The sequence below is a fragment of the Ochotona princeps genome, chromosome 14, assembly GCF_030435755.1.
Source record: "Ochotona princeps isolate mOchPri1 chromosome 14, mOchPri1.hap1, whole genome shotgun sequence".
Taxonomy (NCBI): Eukaryota; Metazoa; Chordata; class Mammalia; order Lagomorpha; family Ochotonidae; genus Ochotona; species Ochotona princeps.
In genome coordinates, this window is record NC_080845.1 from 4,511,269 (window position 1) to 4,523,812 (window position 12,544).

The 12,544-nt window shown below is 51.5% G+C and overlaps 1 protein-coding gene and 1 non-coding gene across 2 annotated transcripts in view; one reads left to right on the forward strand and one right to left on the reverse strand.

Moving 5' to 3' along the window:
* Nucleotides 1-9,814, reverse strand: part of GLE1 (GLE1 RNA export mediator) — a 31,216-nt gene extending 21,402 nt beyond the window's left edge. The window contains exon 1 of the mRNA XM_004593517.3: nt 9,654-9,814. Coding sequence (XP_004593574.2) covers nt 9,654-9,752 — 99 coding nt within the window. The 5' untranslated portion in view covers nt 9,753-9,814. The remainder of the gene's footprint in view (nt 1-9,653) is intronic.
* Nucleotides 2,468-2,577, forward strand: LOC118759987 (U6 spliceosomal RNA). The gene has a single exon (XR_004996511.2). It is a non-coding gene; the product is annotated as a U6 spliceosomal RNA (small nuclear RNA).
* Nucleotides 9,815-12,544: the final 2,730 nt, after the last annotated feature.

Sequence of the window (12,544 nt, forward strand, 5' to 3'; positions counted from 1 at the left end):
CTCAACACCCACCAGTGTGTGCGAAAGCCATGATTGAGAACTGGTGTGATAGGAGAGCTTGAGGAGCTCCCCTGTTAAGACACAGCCCCAGCTGGGCAGTCCAGTTCAGGCTGGGCTACAGTACCTGTTGGCATACATATGGGTCAGGTCTGGAAGTGGGCCAGGCTGGCTAGGCAGAGTTAGGCTGCAGCACCTCCTGGCAAATGCCAAGGTGAGACGGGCCATGCCAGACTGAGCCACAGCATCCACCAGCACATGCAAGACCCCAGGCCGGGAGTGAACCTGTTTGGGGGGCTACGGGGACTCCCCTGCTTGACCACTGCTCCCACTGGTGAGCATGAGAACTGGGACTGGGGGGACACAGGGCTCTAATAACCACTGGCCTGAATGTGAGCTGGGTTTGTGGGAAGGCCAGGCTTGGCCAGATCATTACATCTGCTGGCGCAGGCAAGGGCCAGGATTAAGTGCTGAATGACCAACTTTCCTGCAGCATCCATTAGCAAGTGTCAGGTGCAAACTGTATCAGATTGGATCACAATACTCCCTGGGAAATGCAAGATCCAGGACTGGGACTGGATCTAGTAGGGAAACTGTGGGCACTCCTCTGCTGGGCTGCAGCTTCTGTTAGTAGACATGAGAGCCAGGGTTGGGGGCAGGTCAGACTGAACAAGGTGGCGGCACCTGGCAGCATACATGGAGACTGTTTCGTGGGGTGCGGTGAGCTGAGCTAAGCTGCAACACTCCTAGGTGTATGTGAGACCCTGACAGGGATGCGGCACTATTGGAACAGTCTGCTGAACATACTGGCATGTGCAGGAACTAGGGCTGGTTCAGACGTGGTGGGGTTTATCGGGGGGTCACCCCAACTAGGCTGCATTTCTCGCTGGTGTCCGCAAGGTCTAAGCCTGCGGCATGCTGGGCTGGACCTGGCAGTAACACTTGTCGGTTTGCATGGGACACCAATATGTACACAGGCCAATACGATGACAGACTGAACTGGACCTTACTGGCTGGCAATGCAAGAGTCAGGTCTGGGGCCACGCAAGGTGTGGTTTCTTGGGGGAATACCCAACGGACCACTGGACTCCAAACTTTAGCCACAGGGATAAACCTAGAATTTGTGATCTGGCCTTGCAATGCCTGTTTCGGGACTGGGCCTCCTCGACTGCTGATGTCTGTACAGTGGACGGCATGCTGAGGTGCATGTGTGAAGCCAGTGGACCTTGGAAGGATTTTCTCAACCTTGGAGCAACAAAACCAAAAGTGTCTCAGAACTCAACACTACTCAAGCAATACCCTTGGAACATTCTTCTCCACCTCGGGGGTTCCAAGATGACATCAACCAGACATCCCCATTCTGGGACTTGATGCAGTTGGGCAGCAAACCCCTCTACTTCCCTTGTCCCCCACCCCATACAGGAGAAAAGGAAAGAAGAGGAAAACTGGAAGCATCTGCCCCATCCATCTCCATAGCAACTCTCCCCACCCTATTCGATGGTCCTCATAGGCCTGCATTCTTGTGAACTATGTGAACAACATCAAAAATAAATGTTTACAATAAATAAATATTAAAAGGGCCATCAGGTCAAATAACTAACTACAGAAGTGACAACTGTAATGGGGGAAATGTGGGAGTCAAGCTGACTGGATGATGAACATTTACAAATCCGGTCAATTTCTATTTCAAGTCAATCTCTAAGGGTGTTTTCAGATGAAACTGGATGAGTTCAAGAGAACAAGGTGGCAAGAAGCCCAGACATCAGAGTGGGTGGATATAGTGTGAGGATCTGGGGACAGTCATTGCAGAGGGCAAACTGGTCTCCCCCTCTGAAAGCAGGGACTTTGTAGCTCCTACCCTGGGCCTCAGAGCCCTGGCCTTGCTGGCTTGGGACATAAGGACTTTGCAACAGGGCCCCTTGCTGGCCTAGGACTTCCGAGCTTGCCACCATGGCCCCTAACTGGCCTGGGACTTTTGGATTTGCCACAAGGGCCCCTTGCTGGCCTGGGACTTGCAGCCTTGAGTTGACAGCTCTCATATTGGCTCTTTTGAGGCAGGGCTGACCATACTACTAGCATCCCAGAATCTCTAAGCTGCCAATAACATGGCATGCAACTACTTAGTTGCCATGAATGTATGAGCCAAGTCTCCTAATTAAGTGCTTCTCAGAGTAGGTATAACCACCCTCCCAACACGCACGTGCACACACACACACACACACACACACACTCTCTCTCACTAATTTGCTCTCCATAGATTCTTGACTAATACATGAACAAGGCACAAAATACATGAACAAGGCACAAAGAATACCATTAAAGCAAATTTGAAAGCAATCTAACACATTAGAACAGATTGGAACATGGAAGAAATTTGAAGGAAACTATAAAACACACAATCAGTGGAATATCAGTCATTGAAAAATACAGGCCAGGGGTGCTCACTTCGGGAGCATATATATGAAAATTGGAACAATACAGATTGGCAGCTCATATGCTAAAACTGGAACAGTACAGAGAGGATTAGCATGGCCCCTGCACAAGTATGACACACACTTTCGTGAAGTATTCCATATTTTTAAGACTGGAGGGCAGAACAGAGAGGAAGGGAGGGAACTTGGGGTGGGGGGAAGAGAGGCCCCAGTGCCAACTAAACTATCTCAAAAAACAAAAAAACAAAACAATACAGGCCAGGGGAAGAGGTTCTGGGCTCCTGGTTTTGGATTGGCACAGCTCTGGGTGTTCTGACTGTTGCAGTCACTTGGGGAGTGAATCATCAAATGGAAGATCTTCCTCTCTGTATATCTCACTTTCCAATAAATAAATAAATCTTTTTTTTAGATTTTTAAAATTTTTATCACAAAGTCAAGATATACAGAGAGGAGAGACAGAGAGGAAGATCTTCCTTCCGATGATTCACTCCCCAAGTGACTGCAACGGCCGGTGCTGCGCCGAACTGAAGCCGGGAACCTGGAACCTGTTCTGGGTCTCCCACATGGGTGCAGGGTCCCAAAGCTTTGGGCCGTCCTCGACTGCTTTGCCAGGCCACAAGCAGGGAGCTGGACAGGAAGTGGGGCTGCCGGGATTAGAACCGACGCCCATATGGGATCCCGGAGCATTCAAGGTGAGGACTTTAGCTGGTAGGCCACGCTGTCAGGCCCAAATAAATAAATCTTAAAAAAAAAAAAAAAAAAAAAAAAAAAGGCCAGGGCCTGGTCCAGCAGCCCAATCCACTGGGATCCCATATGAGTGCTGATTCATGTCCTAGCTGCTCCACTTCCCATTCAGCTCCCTGCTTATGGCCTGGAAGGCAGTAGAGGATGGGCCAAAGCATTGCAACCCTGAACCCATATGGGACACCCGGAAGAAGTTCCCAGCTCATGACTTTGGATTGGCTCAGCTCCAGCTGTTACAGCCACTTAAGGAATAAACCAATAGGAGATTTTTTTCTCTGTATTTCCTCTCTGTAAATCTGTCTTTCCAATAAAAATAAATTAATTTTAAAAATAAACAAGCACAGGCCACAACCTGTGTGTGCCAAAACACGGGTCTGGGAGCAGGTCCTGACACTGGGTTTCTGGGCAGGTCACACTCATGGCATACAGCTGAGTACTGCCAGGGACTTGAGGCCAAGGTCTGGGAGGGCACTGATGGCCTCTGGTAGGCCAGGTACCTGACAGATCCTAGGCAGGTCACATCCACTACATAACTGTGCTGGTCTGGGAAAAAAACCTGACAGATTCCAAGTGCTTGCAACCATGCTGGGCCAGGGGTGTGAGGCCAACCCTTATTAACGGGTCATAGCATCACCAAAAAACGCACAGTTTCATGACCTTTTGTCCATAAGTGGCAGGATCTCTGGTCTCAGAGACCAAAGAGCAGGTTGTATGTCCTGGCAACGGAGCACCCAGCACACTGCCTCCAATGCCACCTCCTGGGCAGGGGAGGATCCTGCCCAGGTACACATGAAGGATGAGTCCGCCTGCTCCAGAACCTGCTGAGGCCACTGGATGCCACCACAAAAGCCAGAAGGCGGCAATCGGCTTCTTGCCACTGGCACCAGCTACACTTTCCACAACAGGCGAGGTGGATCCATCAGGTGAGAGGGAGAGTTCTCCAAACGATGCAAGGAGGTGCAAGGCCTACACCCCCAATCAACCAGAAGCAGCTTCAGGAGATGAGAGGAAACTAAATTCTTCAGCAACTACCAGGAATAGGGGTCAGAAACCTCAGGGGGGAATGAAACCGACAGGCAGGCAGCAAGCTCAGACTCCTAAACTGGAAGCCATACCTCCGCCACGATATGTAATAGTCTGCCTACTCATCAGTCAAATGACCCCTTACCCAGGTTGCACTCCCCTCCCCTAGGCCTGGAGGGAGGCATCACGTACCCACCCCTTCCAGGGCTCACAAGAAGCCAGGCCACAGGAAGGGGCGCTCCCGCATCCCAGCGCAAGATGAAAGCATGGAACATTCTTCCAGCTTTTCCATCTCTGCCCACCATATGCCTGATTGCTTCTGTTATTTCATCATCATCTTTTTTTTAAAGATTTATAACTAAAATTCTCACATTGCACACCCAGGATCCCATGTGGACACGGGTTCTAATCCCAGCAGCCCCGCTTCCCATCTAGCTCCCTGCCTGTGGCCTGGGAAAGCAGTCAAGAACAGCCCAAAGCCTTGGGACCCTGCCCCCACCGGGAGACCCGGAAGAAGCTCCTGGCTCCAGACTGGCACATCTCCAGCTGTTGAGGCTGGTGAGTGAATCGTTGGACAGAAGATCTTCCTGTCTCTCCTCCTCTCTGTAAATTTTTCCAATAAAAATAAATTTTAAAAAAGTTATTTACCTGCCGGCCGTTGAGGCTCACTTGGGGAGTGAATCATCGGGCGGAAGATCTTCCTCTCTGTCTCTCCTCCTCTTTGCATATCTGACTTTATAATAAAATAAATAAATCTTTAAAAAAAAAAGTTATTTACCTGAAAGGCAGAATAACAGGAAGACAGAGCTCTTGCAGCTGCTGGCTCACTCCCCAAATGACCACAACAGCTCAGGCTGGGCCGGGCCAGGAGCCAGGAAGTCCATCTGAGTTTCAGATGTGGGTTGCAGGGACCCAAGAATTTGCACCATCTTCTAGCTGCTTTCCCAGGAGTACTAGCAGAGCACTGGATTGGAAAAGGAGCAATCAAAACTTGAACCCACACTGAGTGGGTGGGGGAAATATCTAAGAGAGACCAAGACAAAGCTCCAGACTAACTTCTAAGTTATTGCCGCCAAAGGCTGCAACAATGACATGGGACTTTCACAACTAAGAATTAATGGAACTGGTCAATTCTGGAAAAAAACAAAAACAAAAAAGGCTTGAGCCAGCACTCCTGTATGGGATGCTGGCATTGCAAGCAACAGCTCAGTCTACAGTACTACAAACCTGGTCCCCGGTTTGTGTGTGTGTGTAAAGATGTATCTCTGTATCTGAAAGCTACAAAATGAGAAAGGCAGAAATAGGAAGGATCTGTCCACTGGTTCACCCCCCAGATGGCCACAAAAGCCAGGACTGAGCCAAGCTAAACCAGAGTCTAGCTTTTTCACACGGTCTCCCAGGCTGGGACAGGGGCCCACACTTCTGCATCATTAGCAGAAGTGAAATGACACATCTAGGGCCCCGGCGGCGTGGCCTAGCAGCTAAAGTTCCCACCTTGAATGCGCCAGGATCCCATATGGGTGCCGGTTCTAATCCCGGCAGCCCCACTTCCCATCCAGCTCCCTGCTTGTGGCCTGGGAAAGCAGTCGAGGACGGCCCAAAGCTTTGGGACCCTGCATCTGCGTGGGAGACCAGGAAGAGCTCCTGGTAACCGGCTTCGGATCGACACAGCACTGGCCGTTGTGCTCACTTGGGGAGTGAATCATCAGACGGAGGATCTTTCTCTCTGTCTCTCCTCCTCTCTGTATATCTGACTTTGTAATAAAAATAAAATAAATCTTAAAAAAAAAAAAAGACGCATCTGGGATACAAACTCATCTCTACATGAGATGCCAGGATCGCAGCCAGAGGCTTTATCCACTATGCCACTATGCCACAACACCAGTCCCTTGATTTTATAATCATATTAATGCTTCACATATTCAAAACATCAAAATCAATAAAGGGAGAGAGAATGAAACCTTAAGTCAAGTACAAACAAAAACCAAAGAATAGGGCCCGGCGGCATGGCCTAGCAACTAAAGTGCTCACCTTGAATGTGCCAGGATCCCATATGGGCGCCGGTTCTAATCCCGGCTGCTCCACTTCCCATCCAGCTCCCTGCTTGTGGCCTGGGAAAGCAGTCGAGGACGGCCCAAAACTTTAGGACCCTGCACCCACGTGGGAGACCCAGAAGAGGTTCCTGGTTCCCGGCTTCTGATCAGCGCAGCACCGGCCGTTGCAGCTCACTTGGGGAGTGAATCATCGGACGGAAGATCTTCCTATCTCTCCTCCTCTCTGTGTATCTGACTTTGTAATAAAAATAAATAGATCTTAAAAAAAAATGAATAAAATAATCCCACTGGCAGGCCGTGGGAGGGAGGCAGAACTCACCTAAATAATATTTTGTTTTGTTTTGTGTTTTAAAGATTCATTTATTTTTACTGCAAAGTCAGATATATAGAAAGAGGAGGGCGCCAGGCCCTAAGCAATGTTTTAAAAATATTTACTTATTAAGAAACCAATAGAGGCTTCAAAAGTCACGTGTTCCTCTTATTGTGAGTCATACCACATTTGATATAAAAAAGGAAAATGATGGGCTCTCTCACTCTCTCTCTTGACAGAAGGTGGGATGGAAGGTGGGACAGTGTCTTTCTCACTTTCCTGGCCCACTCTCCTTGAACATGTCCCACATGTGTCTGTATGACTTACCTTCTGAATAAACCTTACCACTTTCTTTAAAAAAAGAAAGATATACTTATTTGGCCTGGCACGATGGTCTAGCGGCTGAAGTCCTCGCCTTGAACGTGCCGAAATCCCATATGGGATCCTTGGGACCCTGCACCTGAGTGGGAGACCTGGAGGAAGTTCCTGGCTCCTGGCTTTGGATTGGCACAGCTCCGGCTGCTGCGATCACTTGGGGGAGTGAAATCATCGGACAGAAGATCTTCTCTGTCTCTCCTCTTCCTCTGTATATCAGACTTTGCAATAAAAATAAATCTTAAAAAAAAAAGAGAGAAAGAGAGAAAGAAAGAGAGAGAGACACTTGGCAGAAAAGGTGGGCACCGGAGCTGAGCAGGAAGAGGCACCCTTCATTGCCTGGGAAGGGCTGGAGGTGCGGCAGAACAAGGTCCTCCACCCCTTGGCTTGCCACGGAGGATTCTGCTAAGCAGCTCTGGATTTGAGAACTGGCAACCAGTGGTGGCTTAGCCCACTGTGCCACAAGGCTGGCCCCATAAACCAATCTTCAAATATTTATGTATACATTACTGTGTGCATGTGCTCACAGCTGTGCATCCACATACACACACAATTTCCAAGCTCAGCCTGAGAAGACCTCAAAGCAATAATGAGCACAGTTAGCTGCAGGTGCGTGAACTCCACCCTCCACTTGAAACGCTCAGGCTGCTGGGACATGCAGCTGCCTCCACGGTCGGGCCAGGAAGAAGCACTTCATCACCACTCTCCACTTGAAACGCTCAGGCAGCTAGGACATACAGCTGCTTCCACGGTCGGGCCAGGAAGAAGCACTTCATTTCTGGGATGCCTTCCTTTACCAAACACGCCAAAGGGAACTAACAGCCCAATTATCCCAGTTACATCTGGGATCAAATGAAATACAGCCAGGATGGGGGCGAGGAAAGGCCCCACTGGGGTCATACCTCCTGAGCGCCTGAGGCTGGAGGATCAGGGTTCCTGCCACCCCCATGGCAACTTCTGGCTTCAGCCTGGCCCAGTCCCGGCTCTTGCAGGCGTAAAGAAAGGGGAGCAGCAGATGCAAGACCTGTCGCTCACTCTGTCACCCTTTCAAATCAAAAAATAAAAACTTCAGGGGAGAAAAAAAAAGATTTCCACTAAATAAAATTAGAACCCACAAGACCATACTGACACAAATACTTTAACCAGGGGGAAAATAAAGCTCTTTTATCTAGAACGATATAGCAACCAGCTTGTTTTGTATTGTAACAAATTAACTGGGAGAATCTAGCTTTATGGAGGAAAGAGATTTACATCAGGTCAGAGTTCCATTCAGCTTTCAGCTTTCGTGCTGGTGGGGCCCTAAGGTACCACACAGCAAGAAACAGGACAGCTGTGGATCTACACCTATGTAATTTTTTTTTGTGTGTGGAAAGCAGTCAAGAATGGCCTAAGGCCTTGGGACCCTGCACCTGCGGGGGAGACCCAGAGGAGGCTCTGGGCTCCTGGCTTCAAATTGGCTCAGCTCCAGCCATCACCGCTACTTGGCGAGTGAATTGGTCCACGCTGATGTAAGCTATCTCTCTTCACCCCCCTGTGTGTGTGAAACTCTTTCAAGTTAAAATAATCTCTTCAAAATGCAAGCAGTAAAATCCCCTCCCCCAGGATCTCAGCCCCAACACCACAACTGTATTGAGTTTCCAACTTAACCACATCAACCCAAGTCCCAAGCAATTCGCGGCAGAAAGCAACGGAAAGCAACAATGGCAGAAAGCAAACACAGCGGATGGAGGCGACGACTCGGGCAAGAGTTGACCTCGGATGGCCACAATGCCAGCAGAGCGGCAGAGCACTGCCAGCCATGAAGGGAAGGCATCCCAGGCCCAGGTCAGTAGTGTCGGTGAGCCCTGACACAGACGCACAGGTAGCCAACCTACAGCCTTCCAAACCTACAAGAGCGAGGCCCCCCCACCCCCCGCGCCCCAGTCCTATCTGGCCAGGGCCACCGGCACACGCCCTCCTCACCCGAGACAGGGCGCGGTCACCGCCCGCAACACACACACACACACACACACACCCGAGACAGGGCGCGGTCACCGCCCCCAACACACACACACACACACACACACCCGAGACAGGGCGCGGTCACCGCCCCCAACACACACACACACACACACACACACACACACCCGAGATGGGGCGCGGTCACCGCCCCCAACACACACACACACACACACACACACACCCGAGATGGGGCGCGGTCACCGCCCCCAACGCACACACACACACACCCGAGATGGGGCGCGGTCACCGCCCCCCAACACACACACACACACACACACCCGAGATGGGGCGCGGTCACCGCCCCCAACACACACACACACACACCAGAAACGGGGCGCAGTCACCGCCCCCAACACACACACACACACACCCGAGATGGGGCGCAGTCACCGCCCCCCAACACACACACACACATACACCCCGAAACGGGGCGCAGTCACCGCCCCCCAACACACACACAAACCCGAAACGGGGCGCAGTCACCACCGCCCAACACACACACACACACACAGACGGGGCGCAGTTACCGCCTCCCAACACACACACACACACAGACGGGGCGCAGTCACCGCCTCCTACACACATACACCCCGAAACGGGGTGCAGTCACCACCGCCCAACACACACACCCGCCCACCCCTCGCGAGCGGCCCCGGCCCGGCGACGAGGCCGAAGTGGGGAACGGCCGCCCCCCGCTCCGGACCCGGCGGGGCTCACCTCGCCCCGCAGCAGCCAGTCGCGGTGGTAGCACAGGCGTCCTTTGCTGGAGCTGCGCAGCGCCTGCAGGGTCTCCCAGCAGCGGCCCTCGGACGGCATGGCTCGCGCGGGTGGGGGACACCAAACTACGCTCCAATCAGACAATGCCAAAGGGGGAGCTGCTTCCGCTTCCGGGGCACGCAGCCCTCCGCGAACGGGCCGCCGAGGGCACGCCTGCCGCCACCGCGCCTGCGCGTGAGGCCAGGCCCCGGGGGCGCGCCTGCGCGCTGGGCCCGTCGGCGGTGGGGTGCGCGTGGGAGCTGGAGCCCTCGGATCGCCGAGCAGGGGTCCCCTCAGACCGGGCCGTCCCTGCTGAAGCGTGTCCGCCGCCGCCACAAAGGGAGCGCCCCGGAGTGTCTCCCCACCACCCCGCGACCAGAGACTCGGTCACAGCAGGGTCTGGGATTTCTGTTTGGGCCTGACGAAAAATGGGCGACAGACAGATCCACGGGTGGGTGGACAGACTAAAAGACTTCCACGCTTAGCGAATGGGGGTTCTTACGGCCTTGACGTTATCTCAGTCTAACATAGCCCCGCGTTGCCTGCTGGCTCTATTGTGCCCTCATGTCACAGGACCTCTGAGGTAGACAGGGTTCCTTCTGGAGTGAAAGCCATACAAACGTTTTGACAACTCCCCTCCCAGAACTTTTTCTAACACTTAGAAATAAACAACATAATAGCACCAAGCCCCAGCAATGCACCCAACAGGTTTTTCACGGATTAAAAAATTATAATGCAGTTTGTCAAGTGTCCTTTCTAAGGAAAGTCCTGTTTAAAATGTAAAATTCAGATCCCTTTACATCAAGGGTGTGCGCATATGGCCAATTTTGTGACGATTTGCCCGAGAGAAATTGAAAACTACAAATGTCCTGAAAAATCCAGTGGACAGAGTGGTCAGACATTTCTGGCCTCAGAAATCCAGATGTGCCTGTGTGTAGGGGAAGAGGCAGAGCACAGGGAAGAACCTTCTGGAATCTTGGACGTCAGCTGGACTGGCCAAGACAACACCAAATCAAACGGTAAAGTCAGCGTCCCGGTTGGTCTGCTGCTCCCTGGAGAACCTGTTTTTTTAAGATTTTATTATTAGGGCCTGGCGGCGTGGGCTAGTGGCTAAAGTCCTCGCCTTGAACACGCCGCGATTCCATATGGGCACCGGTTCTAATCCCGGCAGCTCCACTTCCCATCCAGCTCCCTGCTTGTGGCCTGGGAAAGCAGTCGAGGACGGCCCAATGCTTTGGGACCCTGCACCCACGTGGGAGACCAGGAAGAGGTTCCTGGTTCCCGGCTCCTGGCTTCAGATCGGCACAGCACTGGCCGTTGCGGCTCACTTGGGGAGTGAATCTGTGGACGAAAGATCTTCCTGTCTCTCCTCCTCTCTATATATCTGACTTTGTAATGAAAATAAAAATAAATCTTAAAAAATAAAACGATTTTATTATTAGAAAGTCAGATATATAGAGGAGGAGAGACAGAAAGGAAAATCTTCCATGCAATGATTCACTCCCCAAGTGAGTGCAACAGCTGGAGATGTGCCAATCCGAAGCCAGGAGCTTCTTCCTCTGGGTCTCCCACATGCGTGTAGGGTCCCAAGGCATTGGGCCGTCCTCGACTGCTTTCCCAGGCCACAAGCAGGGAGCTGGATGGGAAGCAGGGCTGCTGGGATTAGAACTGGCGCCCACATGGGTTCCCGGCGCATGAAGGCGAGGACTTTAGCTACTAGGCTATCACATGGACCTGACCCTGTTCTAATAAAGACAGAAAGATGTCAACAAAAATGGCCCACAATGTTAACAGTTCAGAGACCAGTTGACACCTTAGAAATAAAACAAGACCCATCAGGCCTCTGTGTGGCAGTTTGCAACACTGGCATCCACATAGGATCGCCAGTTCAAGCCCTGCCTGGTGGTCTGTTTCGGATCCAGCTCCCTGCTAATGTGCCTGGAAGTAGCAGGACTCCTGCCACCCCGGGGAGAGCCTGCATGGAGCGCCTGGATTGTGGCTTCAGCCTGGCCCACCTCTACCCACTGCTGCCATTTGGGGAGTGAAACAGCAAATGGGCAATCTCTCTCTGTTCTTGTGCCTTGTCAAACAAGTACATACATATTTAAAAAAAGAAAAAGGTGATAGACACGTATCATTACAGGGATCTGTCTGGAGCAGTGATGCAGCAAACACCTGGAAACCACCAACGGGCTCTTACAGAATTTTATTTTTAGAAAAGGGATTGGTATTTTAAAAAAATCATCCAATGGAGCCATAAAATAACTGATTATAAAAAGCATTTTGTAAAACCATACAAATACTTCAAGAATAAATCGACCCCCGAGAAACAAACCAGGACAAAAAAAAAAAGTGAAGTTGGGACGACACCTGCACCGGGCCAAAGGGACGCCAGCCCTCAAAGGACCATGGGGAAGCGCTTTGGGGCAGGTGGGCTTGCACGAGACAGCCTCCCACCAAACTTCAGACGGGAGCCTCAAAGACGACCCACATCAGTGACGGAGGAAGACAGCAGATAGGCTTACGACCTGGGAGGCTCCTGCTGGTTCAGAGAGATTCCTGAAAAGATTGGAACTGAGCGAACCGGAGGAAAAGGTCCAGGCCAGATGTCCTGTTGGGAGAAGAGCATCCCGGCCCTGCCACCATAGCTCCATTCTAGTATCTATACCCAGTGCTAACTGAACACCTGCCAAGATAACTGAAACTCCCAGCTGACAACTGTCTGTCATCAGAGGGGCACAAACCAAGGGCAACAGAAGTCAGGGACTTCTCTGCCAGTCAGCTAAGGATAAGATCCTGAACTCGCTTTCTCAAGGGCGGTGAGAGAGGAATGAGGCTTGACAACTCCACAG